This window comes from Myotis myotis, unplaced genomic scaffold, assembly GCF_014108235.1.
Source record: "Myotis myotis isolate mMyoMyo1 unplaced genomic scaffold, mMyoMyo1.p scaffold_m19_p_8, whole genome shotgun sequence".
NCBI lineage: Eukaryota > Metazoa > Chordata > Mammalia > Chiroptera > Vespertilionidae > Myotis > Myotis myotis.
Window position 1 is genome coordinate 46,769,134 of NW_023416390.1, and position 16,487 is coordinate 46,785,620.

Consider the following 16,487-nt stretch of genomic DNA (forward strand, 5'->3'; position numbering starts at 1 on the left):
ATCAGATGAAAAAGCTGCACAGCAATGGAATCAGCAAAATAAAAAGACAGTCTTCCAAATGAGAGAAAATATCTGCAAGTCATATATTTGATAAGCGGTTAAAATCCAAAATATTTAAATAACATATAATTCAATAGCAACAAACAAACAATTCATTTAAAAAAAGGGCAGAGGATTTGAATAGACATCTTTCCAAAGAAGACATCTATATAGCTAACAGGTTCATGAAAAGATGCTCATCACTAATCCATCATGGAAATGTAAATCAAAACCACAATGAGACATCACCTCACATCTGTTAGAATGGCCTTTACCAAAAAGACAAGACATAACTATTGACAAGGATATGGAGAAAGGGAGCTCTTGTGCAGTGTCAGTGGGACTGTAAGTTGGTGCAGCCACTATGACAAACAGTACCTATGGGGTTTCCTCAAATAAAAGCAGGACTATCATATGCTCCAGCAATTCTGAGTTTGTTTTTAATCCTCACCTGAGGATACGCTTACTGATTTGAGAGTGAGTGAGAGCAACATCAATGTGAGAGAGAAACATTGATTGGTTGCCTTCCCAACCGGGGATCAAACCCACAACCTTTTAATGTATGGGATGATGCTCTCACCAACTGAGCCACCCGGCCTAGACCACTTCTGGGCATTTATCTGAAGAAAATGAAAATATTAACTTGAAAAGATATATGCATCCCCATGTTCACTGCATCAACCTATATAATAAAGAGGGAATATGCAAATTAACCCTCATGCCCTCACAAGATGGCTGCCTATGACCAGGCCGGCAGGGGGGTTAGTGAGGGAAGACCAAATGACTGAACAGCAGGCTGTGTGGGGCAACCAGGCTGGTGGGGGGGGCCATGAGGGGTGACCAGGCTGGCAGGGGGGGCAGTTGGGGGTGACCAGGCCAGCAGGGGGGCAGTTAGGGGTGATCAGGCTGATCCCCAGGATCGGGCCTAAACTGGCAGTCGGACATCCCCCAAGGGGTCCCGGATTGGAGAGGGTGCAGGCTGGGCTGAGGGGAACACCCCCCCCCCCCGCGCATGAATTTCGTGCACCAGGCCTCTAGTTATTTATAATAGCCAAGACATGGCAGCAACCTAAGTGTCCTTTGATGGATGAATGAGTAAAGGTGATATAACACACACAAACACAAACACACACACACACACACACACACACACACACACACACACACACAATGGAATATTATTCTAATCAGTAAGAAGCAGGAAATCTTGCCATTTGTGAAAACAGGAATGGAACTTGAGGGCACAGGCTAAGTGAAATACGGCAGACGCAGAAAGACAACTATATGATCTCACTTATGTGTGGAATTTTAAAAAAAAACACACATAAAATGGGCTCATAGATAGAACAGTTTGGTGGTTTCCAGAGGCAAGGGGAGGTAGTAGATTGGGGGATGGACAGAATGGGTGAAGGTTCATAAGGTACAAACATCCAGCTATAAAATAAGTCCTGGGGATGTAAACAGCATGCTGACTATAGTTAATAAAACTGTACTGCATATTTGAAAGTTGCTGAGAGCATAGCTCTCAAAAGTTATCACTAGAAAAAAACATTTTGTATAATATATAATGATGAATGTTAACTAGACTTATTGTGATCATTTTGCAATATATACACACATTATACCATTATGTTGTACATACACCTGAAACTAATATCATGTTATATCTCAATAAAAATTACCCCAATTTACTTATCTGCAAATATAGACAAAAGGTCTAATATATATCATGTTATTTTCTTCAAGGGGAAAAAAAGATTATTGAGAAACCAGACAAGAAGTTAACATAAGTGGTTTGAGTTACGAATAAATTCAAGTAAATCAAGAAGGGTTTTCAAAATGGGAAAAGGTATTTAAAATCTATAGGCTGCCTGGCCAGCATTCTCAGTAGTTGAGCGTCAACCCATGCACCAAGAGGTCCCGATTCCAGTCCTGGTTCCAATCCAGGTCAGGGCACATGCTCAGGTTTGTGGCTCCATCCCCAGCAGAGGGCACACTGGAGGCAGCTGATCCATATTCATGTCAATGTTTCTACCTCTCTCTCCCTTCCTCTAAAATCAATTTAAAAATATTTTTAAGTGTTTCAAAAATATCTATAGGTTGCTAAATAGCAATTTCATCCTTTACAAATGCTTTTTGATAATTTACATAATAATGCAGTCAGGGATGCTGGAAAATGGGTTATCTAGTTTAGTTATCCCTCAGTGGTCCTTTTATTCATTCAACAAGAATTTGCAGAGCATATATTCTACTAGAGGCCCAGTGCAGGAGATTCGTGCAAGGGGGAGGGGTGTCCCTCAACCCAGCCTGCACTCTCTCCAATATGGGACCCCTTGAGGGATCAGGCCTAAACAGGCAGTCAGACACCCCTCTCACAGTCCAGGACTGCTGGCTCCCAACCACTCACCTGTCTGCCTGCCTGATTGCCCCTAACTGCTTCTGCCTGCCAGCCTTATCACCCTCTAACCATTCCCCTGCCAGCCTGATCGATGCCTAACTGCTCCCCTGCCGGCCTGGTCGCCTGGAAGTACCCTCCCCTGCAAGCCTGGTCCCCCCAACTGCCCTCCTCTGCTGGCCTGATCGCCCACAACTGCCCTCCCCTGCTGGCCATCTTGTGTGTTGGAGTGATGGTCAATTTGCATATCACCTCTTTATTACATAGGATAGGATGCCACACACTCTTCTAGGCTCCACAGATACAGAACCAAGCAGGAAAGTGTCCTTGTTAGGCACAGAGTCCAGTAGACAGACATCTATTAGAGAATCACACAAATAAATGTGAAATTACACTGCGGTAAGACAATAACGTATATGTGCTACTACAACATAAAAAAGACTTACACAGACAATGTCACAGGTCTATGTTACTCAAGCAAAATAACTAACATCCTTTCACTATAGAAACTCCTCACTTTGGAGATGAAATAATATGACAGTCGTACCCCTCAAATTATCAGAAGCACAAACATATGCCCTGGAATACTGAGAATATTGGTAATAAAAGCTGGCAATACTCCAAGGTATTTAGGAAATTATGATCTGAAGAAATATATATGTGCATTCTCCTTGACACGTAAAAAGAGAAACTTTTGGACAAATGCTAGCCCTGAGACACAGGAAATCACATAAGCTACAAATCCTTCCTCAGTAATTCTCTAACAAGGTTCTCAAATACTTGGTGCCATTTTTATCACAGGTATGAACTTCTTAAATCCCTAGATGGTTATATTATTGATACTACCATAGTATTCTTCTAATACAGCGGTTCTCAACCTGTGGGTCGCGACCCCTTTGGGGGTCGAACTACCCTTTCACAGGGGTCGCCTAAGACCATCGGAAAACACATATAATTACATATTGTTTACAGTAGCAAAATTACAGTTATGAAGTAGCAATGAAAATAATTTTATGGTTGGGGGTCACCACAACATGAGGAACTGTATTAAAGGGTCGCATTAGGAAGGTTGAGAACCACTGTTCTAATACTTTTTAAAAAATCCTCACCCAAGGTTATGTTTTTAATGATATTTTAGAGAGAGAGGAAGGGGGGCGGGGGAGAGACAGACAGACATAGATGTGAGAGAAAAACATCGATCCGCTGTTTCCCATACTCAACCCATCGGCCATTGAACCCGAAACCTAGGTATGTGCCCTGATGAGGAATCCCACAACCTTTTGGTGTATAGGACGATGCCGCAACCAGCTGAGCCACTCGGCCAGGGCTCTCCTCATACTTTTGCCAATATTTTAACAAATGCAGTTCTCCCCAGACACCATCCTGTTTTCCTGAGACAAACAGAAGAGCTGCTAGTTTCTGACATGTTCAGATATTTCAAGCATTATATTTTTTCTCAGTGTTGAGAACTTTTAATTATCCCAATGTGTTATAAGTAAAAGAATAAATCACTGAACAGCATCTTTTGAAAGTGAGAAACCAATCAAATAAAGACTCTCTGTACTCAATTACTGCCCATAACTTACTAATTGTTTACTCCTGAGCAAGATACCCCTAATCCAAAACCGAAAACCAACCAAATAACAAAAAGCATTGTTCTTGACTCCACTCCCCCGCCTCCCGAACCCCGCTCCTCACACACACACACACACACACACACAACTCCCAGTTAGATGGGGAATGGGAGACTACAAAGCCTTTGACCTGGCATTAGAGGCAGAGCAACAGGTGTGAGCAGCCCTTGCCCTTCAGTCGCTGGCTCCCACACACACCTCCCGGAGACGCCACTGGTCCCCACAGACAGCTCTCGCCTGGAGGGAGAATTGGCTCCTTCCCTGCTGAGGTCCCTGGGCCTGAGCCAGACACGGGGGTGGGGGTGGGGGGAGGGGCGGGGCAGCACCTGTGCACCAGGCACGCCGCTGCCCGTAAGGCTCTAACCTAGCAGCCCAGCACGTGGTCTCAATCTCGCTGGGTCCCATGGCTGGACTCTGAGCGGGGTGAAGGCAGATCCTGACGTCAATCATTCAGCACCGTTAGGTGCGGCTGGAGCGAGGCATGTGCCGGCTGCTGCAGACGCCGTCCCTGCCGCCGAGGAGTGAAGACAGGTGGGTGTAAGTCAACCCCGGGAGCCGCCCTCCTCAAATGTCACATCGCAGCACTTTCTCACCGGAGCCGTCCGCTCCGAGGCCGAGGCCGCTGCTCCGCTTGTCCGCAGGGGCGGAGGGATGCCAGCGCCCCGAGAGCGGCAGCCGGGCGCAGGCTCCCCTCCGAGCGCAGGAGCGGCCCGGGCCCGGGAGAACCGCCGCTCAGGGCCGGCGTAAGCCTAGCCCGGCTCAAAGGTGGGTCCTTGGCACAAACTTGGAGACCTGAGGACTGCACTGTCTTACTGATGACGAGAGCAAACAGCGGCATTTTAAATTCTGGTAAAAGCAGGCACTTTCCCCTCTGGTTAAAGTTAAGAGGGTCCCCCGCCAGCGCTCCGGGCCGGCACCGCCTCGTCTCCGCCCGCGGCTGCCTCTGTCGCCTGCGCGCCTCCCGCGCTGGGGCTGCTCCACCCACCCCGTCCCCACGCGGCACAGGTGGCGGTCAGGCTGATCCACAATGAATGGTTCCACCTGCAGCAAGGCCCAGTTCCACCCCCAGCTGTGAGCCGGAGGCAGCTTCATTTAATGGATTTCACTTTTTTAAAAAAATGTTTTTATTTATTTTAGAGATAGAGGGTAAGGGAAACATCAATGAAAGAGAAACATCCATGGGCTGCCTCCTGCACGCCCCCTACTGGGGATCGAGCCCACAACCCAGGCGGGCATGTGCCCTGACTGGGAATTCAACGGGTGACCTCTTGGTTCATAGGTCAATGTTCAACCACTGAGCCACACCGGCCGAGCTGGATTGTACTTTCTTCACTCATAAAATAATTGAGGGAGATGATCAAGGTCTTTTAAAAAAAGCAATCAGGGTTGAGAAGCACTGATCCGGTTGCTTTCCCCAGCCCAGGAGGGAAAGGTGGCCTTTCTGGAGAGGGGCTGGAGAATTGGGGAGCTCTCACCCGCACCCCCTGTCATTGGGCTCCTCCCAGATCTCTAAAGACGGGGAGAAATTGAAGGTGCTCCACAGCCACGTCTAAGCAGGACCTTCAGGTGGGCGATGAGGTGGACTGGGAAGCTGGAGACCTGGGGCATCACAGCACTTTCTCTGGCTTAAGTTGCTTTGGGAATAAGATGAGCTCCTAGCTCAGCTGGTGTGGCTCAATGGTTGAACACTGACCTATGAACCAGGAGGTCATGGTTCAATTCCCAGTCAGGGCACATGCCTGGGTTGCAGACTTGATCCCCAGTAGCCCCGTTCAGGAGGCAGCCAATCAATGATTCTCTCTCATCATTGATGTTTCTCTCTCTCTCCCTCTTCCTTCCTCTCTGACATCAATTAAAATGTATTTAAAAAAAAAAATGAGATCCTAGCCCTGGCTGGTTTGGCTTGGCCTGCGGACTACAGGGTCCCCGGTTCGATTCCGGTCAGGGGCATATGCCAGGGCTGTGGGATCAATCCCCAGTAGTGGGCGTGCAGGAGGCAGCTGATCAATGATTCTCTCTCATCATTGATGTTTCTATCTCTCTCTCCCTCTCCCTTCCTCTCTGAAATCAATAAAATATATATATTTTTTAAAAGATTAACAACCTTCTTTTAAAAAAAGGGATCCTAAAGTTTCCCCCCACGGTGGGCTCTGGGGTGACTGCGGCTGCCTTCTTCAGGGAAGCCACACATTCCCTTCCTGGCCAGAGGGCAGCTTTCAGCAGCTCTGCATTGATCTGATTTTTAATTCTGTGTACCACATACTTCACTTTCAAAAGGCTATCTTGCTAAAAGGAAGAATTCTCAAATCACTGATCTTTGTAAATGGCAAACTCTACTCCTCTGCCCCAAACAAACCAAAAATCTCTTTTATGGTCCAGTCTGAGACTCCTTGGCACCCAGTCCAAGGCCTTTCACGATCTGGCCCTTTCCCCCTCTAGCTGCAGCCGCTACCAATCCATTCTTCACCCCCGCATTCCCGAGCGATGGGTAGTGCCAGAACAGTGTGGCCTCCTGTCCTTGTGGACGCTCAGCTGACTGCCCGAGAGAGCTTCTATCCACCCTTCAAAGCCCCACACCACCTCCTCGGGAGAGCCTCCCCTGGCCTCCTTAGGTGAAGCTGCCCATTCCTGTGCTTTTCTGTCCCCATACTCATCCCGCGGGCTGCTCATGTGCTCATTTGTAGGCGGCGTGGTGGAATGCCTTCGGAGGCAGACACCGGGGCCAAAGCCAGCTGCCGGATTTAGGGAAACTGCCTTGTTGACTAGAGAGGCGCGCTGCGCAGAGCCCATGACCGGGTGGGAGGTTGTGACGGTCACAGCCCGGCCCTGCGCCCGGCAGCCTGCGCGGCGCTAACGAGGCAGAGGAGGAGGGTGGGAGGGTGTGGGCTGGGAATGGTGGAAGCCAGACCCCTGCACCACCGCACCAAACACTCAGATTCCTGGTGTTTCTTGAAGTATCTGAGAGGTTCAAAGACACCCGCAGGACTTTCCTTCTTTATCTTAACAAATCCTCAGGCTGATGCTATATCTACTTTTAAATGGTGTTGAAAAGGGAACCCTCTGGTGAACGACCCAGGCTTCTCTGCACCTCCCCCGCTCAGCTACAGGTGCGCAGGGAGGCAGGGAGGCAGGGAGGCAGGGAACGGAATCCCGGAGACCTTTTCTAAAGAACAAAAAGCGCCGCCACCCTTGGGGCTGCTCCCACGATGCCGCAGCCCCGCCCAGGGGCCCTGCGAGGCCGGCCCGGAGACCCCGCGGCCTCGACGGGGCGCGGCTTTCCTGGGCTCGGGGTGTCACCTAGTGGCCGTGGCGCGCACTGCGGACTCCGCTCGGAAGTCCGCCCTGGCGGGGCTCCCTGCCTCCCCGCGTGGGTCTCCGGGTGACAGTCAGCGCCCGCCGTGTAGGGACAGAACTGAAGCTGGGGCCCGGACAGACATCCCTGGAGTCGGCTCCTGGCCCACAGCTTTCCGCCGCCGTGTGACCTGGAGGAAGTTTCTTCTCTGTTAAGGGAAGTTATCAGTCCCACCTGCTGGGATGCCCCAGCGAATTAACAGGAAAACTCTTGGCACCTGCTGTCAACTAATACTTTAAATTGACTCCCTTTTCTCAGTGACGTTTATTTGTAAAGGAAGATACTCATCGAAGTGTTTTTCTCAATACATGTTAAACACATAGGTATTGAAATTAGAAGAAATATTTTCCTCCATGTACCATTCAGCAACATGAGACCATGACCAAATCTGGAACCGGTGCCTGCCCAGGGGCCTGTGTCCGTCTCTCTCTGCTTCTTCTCCATTCCAACCAGTGGACCCTCACCTGGCCCCGCCTGGAACACAGGTTATACTATCTGCCTACTAGAGATATGAACTTGGAAAAACGAAGCTCGTTGTCTCTAAGGTTCCATGCCCTTTTCATTTCTGATCATTTCAAGAAAAGAAAAAAACTTGACAGAGACCAAGGTGGGCAAACGGCTTGTTTTATTGACATTGGAATGAGCGGAGTCCCTGGGCTCCACAAGAGCCGGTTTCTTGTTTTTATTCAGCTCCCTAACAAGACAGTGCATGCGCTCTCACACTCAGGCTCCCCATTGTCCGAAAGCACACAGGTTGTTCAGCTGATCTTCAAAGGAAATATTAGACCTGTGTATACTTCATGTACCCGACGGCTAACATTCCTTCTGGAGAGCTGAACAATGTCTAGAGGCGACAGGGACTGCTGCCATCATGTCTCTGGGCCCTCGGCTTAGCACAGCTGTCTGAACCACACGGGGACATTTCTGGCTGTTGTGATTTAGACACAACAGACTGGCACTGTGTTGTGATCTGGAGTTTGAGCAAACATCGGTGGTAATTCCAGTCTAGGACCATTGATAGGGATTTCTTTGTAGAGAGCTCCGTGTGTATGACCAGGCTCCCTGTAAATGCTGCTGCAGATCACCAGCCCACGCTCCCCTCCAGCTAGGCAGTCCTGGCTCTGTAAGTCTCCCATCTGTCCTTACATGGAAATAACCCTAGCTTTTGTTGACTAAGAAGTAACTCAAATCTGTTTTTTTAAATTCTGATAATACACATGTGTATAAGAGAAGAAATAAGGCCCCAGAGCCCCATCCTAACCACTCTAATTCAAGTGCTTCTCGAAGGTGCTTCCTTACAACCTCAGGCAGGCGTAGTCCCGATGCCAAACCAGGTCAGCCTGGCCACGGCTGGGCAAATGTGAGCCACTTCCCGCTAGGACAGTGGTTCTCAACCTTGGCTGCACATTAGAATCACCTGGGAATCTTTTTAAAATCCTGATTTCTGGGCCTCGTCCCCCGGAAATTCTGTTTCTTTGTTATGGGATGGGGCCACAACATTAGTAACAAAGAAACAGAATTTCCAGAGGATGAGGCCCAGAAATCAGGATTTTAAAAAGATTCCCAGATGATTCTAATGTGCAGCCAAGGTTGAGAACCACGGCTCTACAAGGATGTGAGGCTGTATTGAGTGGAGGGCAAGCCTCTCAGGTATTCAGGACCTTGTATCACCTACTCCTTGTTCCCTAAAAGAGAACTGATGATAAATTCCAACAGAGTTGGTTGGTAAGGTAAATAACTAATGGGCTTGGGGTCCCAGAATTGGCTTTAGGAAGAGGCTGATAAAACCCAAATTCCGGTCACTGTCCCAGCCATTGTCCAGACAACTATTTCTCCCCCAGGTTTATAGTTTAAGTGACTGCGTCAAACTTCGTTTACCTTAGAGCAGTGGTTCTCAACCTTCCTAATGCTGCGACCCTTTAATACAGTTCCTCATGTTGTGGTGACCCCCAATTTGTTACAAATTGAACATAATTAAAGCATAGTGACTAATCACAAAAACAATATGTAATTATATATGTGTTTTCTGATGGTCTTAGGCGATCCCTGTGAAAGGGTCATTCGACCCCCAAAGAGGTCGCGACCCACAGGTTGAGAACCGCTGCCTTAGAGCCTGTTCCACCAAGATTCATGGATCTAAAACAAGGGAGTCCAGGGAGGATCTTGTTTCTGATCCTGGATTCCCTAGGCTCTGGACCCTCCAAGTTCTTGAAGTCCTGGTTTCCCACCCATCGCTACCAGGATCATACTGCAGACACTGCAAGTTGTCTGTGGGCCAGGCAGGTGGCAGAAAGCAGTGGACCAGGTGGGGACTGTGGCAGACTGGAGGGCGTAGGCTCAAGATGGCGCTTGTTTCCTTGTGGACAGAACCCAGTGTTGCTGGATCTTGGGACTTTTTCTGACTTTTAAATGTTGGCAATTGATTCACATTTTAATATATACAGGGCAGATCAAAGAACCACGTTGGGGAAGCCAGTTGGCTACCTCTTGTTCGCTGGGCAGATTGTCTTGTAAAGGGCTTTGCACAGACCTGGCCTGGCTCCTCACTGAGCACTGAGCACTAAGCAGTGGGCATTGGCTGTTATTATCCCAAGGCCCAGTGGCCTTCAAGGAGCAGAGGCCTTCCTATTGCCAGAAGTATGGTGCAGCCTCAAAGCTGGTAACACCCAAAGTCCCTGGAGCGCACCTCCACCAGCGGAAGGAGTTGGTAACACCCAAAGTCCCTGGAGCGCACCTCCACCAGCGGAAGGAGTGTCTTCTCGTGTGTTATTTGAACTGGAGGAGAGTGGCCAGTTCCCTGGAGACGCAGCTTTTCCTGCACTTCTCAGCCTCAGCTGCGCTTTAACAGGTATAAACTGTGCCGGCCTTCCTTCCGCAGTTGGCAGCAAGCCTCTGCCCCTGGCTGCATCCTTGTGAACAGCCCCTTCTCTCCACCCCCCCCCCCCCCTTCCCCAGTTCCCAGGATGCCGCCAGCCTAGGAGTGGTCCCAAGGCCTATAAAGGAATGCATTGGTCAGCAAAACCTGAAACTGCTCCTCCTACATCAAATGCAAAAATTATCAGCGATAAAAAGGGCTCTCTTCTAATGTGCACTTTGCCGAGTGGTGTGTCTTAGTAGACAATGACGTTCCTATTGCCTTATTACGTCCCCAAGTTACAAGGCAGCCTGACTCAATTATCACTGAGAAGGAGGTGCTGAGCCAGCTGCTAATTGCAGCCTGGGAGGGGACAGGCTCAATGAGGGAGAGAAATGTCCCTATGAGGGGCTCTCGTCCCCTGGGAAGCTTTTCAAAACCCCAAGGGCCCAGCTATCCATACTCTAATTGAGGTGATTTTAAGCGGGTGGAAAGGCTTGCTGGGTGGTCAGATAATTAGAGGGGAGGCCTTCACCTTCAGGCCAAGGAAGAGCCATCCTTGAACTGTAGTTGGTATCTCACAAATGAGGAAACTGTTTCTCCTTTTTATATTCACTTTCCAGGCAATGAGCTAAATGAGGCTATTCAAAGGTAAGCACATTCAGTAAAACAGGAACAAAAACCAAGGGGAAACGTAAAGTCATCATCACAGATGGTCTTAGCTACCAAAGTGGCCTTTGAGTAACAGAGCCACTTCCCTGGCCCTGACGCTCTGCCCCCTCCACTCTGCTAGGCAGGCTTTCTCAAATGCAAATCTGAGCTTTTCCCCAAGGAAATACTCCTCCAGTGACTGTTTTTCTTATTTTCTTTTTCTTTTCTTCCTCTTTGTTTTGTTCTTTTGTGACTCCTGTTTTTAAGACAAAGGCCCAACTCCCCAGCCAGGCACTTAGGTTGCATTAGTTACTCCTCTTCCTTATCAGCAATGGCTGGGCATATGATGAGATAAAGACTTCATCTCAGTCTCTTTTTCAGCTAAAAGTGGCCTGGTGACTCCACACTGGCCAGAAGGATGTGAGCTAAAGTGCTGTGTGAAACTTTTCTGAATTGCCCCCAAAGGAAGGGGGACAGGAGTTGCTCTTCTGGCTGGAATGAGAATGGTGTGTGTAGCTGGGGCTCCAGCTGCCATCTGGGTCCGTATGCTGACCTTAGAAATGGAAAGCACACCCGTAAAACTACGAGCAGAGAGCCCAGGTCTCTGATATCCCAGGGGCTAGGCCTGCCTCAGCTGGTCTACCTCCGACTCTCTGAATATGGGAGAGAAATAAACATTCTTGTTTAAGCCACTATTATTTTGAGAATTGTTGTGGTAACAGCCTATTCAAAACTAATGTCCTCCCCCATTACTGCCTTGTGCCTCTCTTGTGGCACTTGGGCACAAGCTGAGTGGTGCAGAGGGTTCAAAGGTAATTCTGCCTTTGTGATCCTCATCTCGCTGGAGCTCCTCCATGTTAGAGCACTTATTCTGGAGAGTCCTGAGGACTGACCCCCCCAAAAAGGCCACAGCGAGTGGCTTCTTGGTAGAGACACTGTTTTTTTTATATCACATTTCTGGCACCTGGTACAGAACCTACTGCTGTCTATAAACACCAAAACTTGTCTTTTTTGTTTTTGTTTTTTTCTGAAAGAAGCAGAGAATATCTAAAATAAGTAAAGATCTAATGAGCCAATCTAGGCCAGGTCTGTGGCTATCTTCCGAGGGAATGCTAAGAAGCCCTTTCTCCCCAGAGCTCAGGGTTTTACATATACTTATGGACATTTTCCTGGGAGGATGGTCTAGGGATGTTGTCATTTTCAAATGAGAACTGTGATCCCACAAGAGGTAATATCATTGCGTTGGAGGAACTTAAAAAAATCATTTTGTAAATCTTAAAAATTGCCCAGCCAGTATGACTCAGTGGTTGAACATCGACCTAAGAACCAGGTGGTCACAGTTCAATTCCCATCAGGGCACATGCCCGGGTTGCAGGCTCAATCTGTAGTAGGGGCGTGCAGAAGGCAGCCGATCAATGAGTCTCTCTCATCATTGATGTTTCTCCCCCCCCCTCCCCCAAAATCAATAAAAATATATTTTAAAAAATGACTTGCTTTCCACTAAGGCAGCGGTTCTCAACCTGTGGGTCGCGACCTTTGGGGGCCGCCTAAGACTGTCGGAAAACACATATATAATTACATATTGTTTTTGTGATTAATCACTATGCTTTAATTATGTTCAATTTGTAACAATGAAATTGGGGGTCACCACAACATGAGGAACTGTATTAAAGGGTCGCGGCGTTAGGAAGGTTGAGAACCACTGGTCTAAGGTATCTCACTCACTCACACACACACACACTCACACACACACACACAATGAACATCTTTTATAAAGTAGTAACAACTTGCTCAACTTTTCCTGTCCTGGAAAGTAAACAATTATACCATCTATAATAATAAAAGCACAATATGCTAATTAGACCAGCCAGATGACCTTCTAGACCAGGCGTGGGCAAACTACGGCCCACGGGCCGGATCTGGCCCGTTTGAAATAAAACTAAAAAAAAAAAAGACCATACCCTTTTATGTAATGATGTTTACTTTGAATTTATATTAGTTCACACAAACACTCCATCCATATTTTGTTCTGGCCCTCCGGTCCAGTTTAAGAACCCATTGTGGCCCTCGAGTCAAAAAGTTTGCCCACCCCTGTTCTAGATGAAGCTGGGGCTGCGAGGGCCGAGCCCCTTGCATGAATTTCATGCATCGGGCCTCTAGTTTAAATATACTTGTGAATAATTTTCCTACCGGTTATAAGCTCCTCTCTAAAAATAGGATTGAGAGAACTATTCTAGAAATATTTATAATTTAAACAGAAGATGCTATGATTAGAGTTGGAGCCTTCTTTAATAATTTTAACTAGAAATCTGGCTCTAGAAATGGATATATGCTAAGAACTGACTGGCATTGGCCCCTGTTGGAGGCTCTGAGCTGGAGCTGATGACCCTAGTTAGCTGAATGGTTGTAGTTCTATGTGCTATTCTCTTAGCAATGTTCATGCCAGTGCCAGGTCAATAACTGATGAAGTTCTTTCATCTTATTTAAAAACAGATATAATTTAAATGTATCACAAGAAAAGTCAAATTACTATAATTTATTGCTGTATCTATGCTTTCCCAGTATAGTTGTAATATCTGATGTAGCCACAAAGTGCCACCTTCTGGTTTAAAACTGTGCAACACCAACACCTCCTTTATTTCTTTTTAAATGTATTTTATGTTGGACGTATAAAGCAACAGCAGCAGTTACAAAATGTTGTCTGAGTAATTTTGAGAGCTCAAAACAAGGATCCGTGTATAGGCTGAATAAAAAGATGTTCAATTACTAGTGCACATTGTGTAACTTTATCAAGCATCTTTAGCTGGATTTTTGTGTAAACTTTAATAGAGATGTGACTCATGGAGACCAAAAGTAAAATATTTTTTTCCTTTCACGGTTTAGTGAATTGGTCTGCTTTCACGCAAATGATTTACAAACTACAAGAAATGCTGCATGTGAGAACGAGGCATAAAATGTTTCATTTTCTTACAGAGGAGCAGCAGGGGGACAGGGACAAAAGTAGACACCTTGTTGCCACCTTTCCCAAAGATGCACACCCCAAGAATGGCAGTGGAAACCTGGCAGCAAGCCCTCTTACAATTCTTTTTGGTTGTTTTTAAAATACAAGCACTTTCTGACATTTCCCTCCCCAGCCCATGACCCACCCTGATTCGGCAGGATACAATCTCAGATCCTCTTGCTTAGTTTTCTCTTAGAATTATTTACAGGAGCCTACAGATATGATAAAAACTAGTATGAAATTAATGATAGTTTGCGTTTCCAGATTCGTTTCCGTGGTTAAATAAGCACACCGAGCCAACTCCAAAGATGGTTCAAAGTTAAGGTGACTCAGAGGCATTTGCATCTGTTACCGAAGAAACAGGCTTCTGGCTGGCTAGGGCAGATTCGCTGACTCTGTCCTCAACAGTGATCGGGGCCTTGGAAGTTGGGAGCGTTACATCCAGAGTGAGTGCTGAGACAGCATCTGCTCTTGCAGTGGTCATGACGGGGTCGGAGGGTGGGCTGCTGGTGGGTGGGAGGGAGGACAACAGCTCCGCTGAGCCTGCTGCTGAAGAGATCTCTGGAACCAAAGGGAATGACGGAAGGAACTCGGATGGCAAGGGGAGAGCTGCAATGCCAGGTAAGTTTCGGGAAGACAAGGAAGGAAGAGGTGGCAAACCTAGGACAAAAACAGCACAGATCACACATCCTCCCAGCACTAAAAGAGCAGTAGTCACAGTCACATAACTGTTTTTATTGACCAGCTGGCCAGGAGGAAAGGCTCCCTGTGTCTAGGCTCCTATATGCCTCGGCTCCCAGTCCCATCTCAGGGAAGAAATGACTCTCCCAGTGGGACAGAGAGCAACCCCTCCAGCAGGCACCACAGCTACAACGAGTGTCGGACAGGAGAATCCCACTCACCCAGGAAAGCTGCAAGCTGACTGAGAGCTGCCCTGGACAGACAATAGGAAGAGGAGACACAGAAGGCAGCCTCTGGGAAGACTGTGGAAGGAGGAGCTTGTCATGAAGCCCCTGCTGCTCAAGCCCCAAGATTGATGGATAACTGTTTATACTTAGTGGGTTTATTGTGTTGATTTTAAAATGCACAATAGCCCTGGCCAGTTTGCTCAATGGTTAGAGTGTCAGCTTTCGGAATAAAGGGTCAAGGGTTCAATTTCTGGTCAAGGGCATGTACCTTGGTTGTGGGTTCATTTCTTGCCCCCAGTGGGGGCACATGCGAGAGGCAGTCAGTAGATGTGTCTCTCTCACATGGATGTTTCTCTCTCCACCCTGCCCCCACCTCCTTTGACTCACTCTGAAATTAATGGGGGGAAAAAAAGAGCCCTAGCTGGTTTGGCTCAGTGGATAGAGTGTCGGCCTACAGACTGAAAAGTCCTAGGTTCGATTCCGGTCAGGGGCACATGCCTGGGTTGTGGGCTCGATCCCTAGTAGCGGGTATGCAGGAGGCAGCCAATCAATGATTCTCTCTCATCATTGATGTTTCTATCTCTCTCTCCCCCTCTCCCTTCCTCTCTGAAATCAATAAAAGTATATAATTAAAAAAAAACTTCTTGAGTGAGGATTAAAAATAAGGAATCAATAATAATAAAGGAAAAGAGTATTACTTCTTTCAGAAACAATGGAAAGGCAGTTTGCACAACAGGTTCAGGGCAAGCACTGGGCTGGTTAAACCCTCAATGTCAATTTGGGGAAAAGACAGAGGAAAAAGCCAAGAATGTAGGACACAGAAGAAAAGACAGAGAGAGCTAAGACAATAAGCATCAGCGTTTACAGGAATGAAAAGTCAGCCCTGACATGTGGCCCTCTCCAAGCCAAAGGTAACCTGGGTAACCATTAACTGGAAGAGCAGACTTGTGGGATATACTCTGCTACTTCATTTTCATCAGTGCATAAGAAGAGTGTGAACACTGAGTATCTGCTAACTTACCTATTTGCAGCTAAAATCTCTCACAGTTTTTATTATAAAAACATTTATTTATTTATTTATTTATTTTAAATATATTTTATTGATTTTCTACAGAGAGGAAGGGAGAGGGATAGAGAGCTAGAAACATCGATGAGACAGAAACATCGATCAGCTGCCTCCTGCACGCCCCCCACTGGGGATGTGCCTGCCACCAAGGCACATGCCCCCGACCGGAATCAAACCCGGGACCCTTGAGTCCGCAGGCCGACGCTCCATCCACTGAGCCAAACCGGTTAGGGCTAAAAACATTTATTAATAATGGAGAATATTTATTAAATGACAAGTATTTATCAAAAAATAAGCTAACCAGCTGAGCAAGGGCAATGGTTTTACAGTCTAAGTTTCCGGGCCTGGGCTACGCAAGATAGGCACCACAGGGGGCAGCCGCCCCAAACACAAGGAGAATCTTAGAAGTTCATTCACCTCCACTGGGTGAAATGTACACCTTCCATCCTATTTAGTTATAGCAGCGTGACACCACACACTCTCTTTACTTCTACAAATGGCCTTTGTGGTGCATGATTTGTCAGGGCGCAGTGAGAGGAGAATCACAAAGATAACTTCTTCCTCTTTTTTTTATTTTAATAAAAAAA

General features: G+C 47.3%; 1 protein-coding gene across 2 annotated transcripts in view; it reads right to left on the reverse strand.

The window, feature by feature from the left end:
• Positions 1-8,026: 8,026 nt before the first annotated feature.
• Positions 8,027-16,487, reverse strand: part of GORASP2 (golgi reassembly stacking protein 2) — a 45,049-nt gene continuing 36,588 nt past the window's right edge. Inside the window, exon 10 of one of the 2 annotated variants that reach the window (XM_036318984.1) lies at positions 8,027-11,478. In XM_036318984.1, coding sequence (XP_036174877.1) covers positions 11,351-11,478 — 128 coding nt within the window. In that variant the 3' untranslated portion in view covers positions 8,027-11,350. Of the gene's footprint in view, positions 11,479-13,729; positions 14,587-16,487 lie in introns of those variants that run through there. The other variant, XM_036318983.1, reaches the window with a different exon arrangement.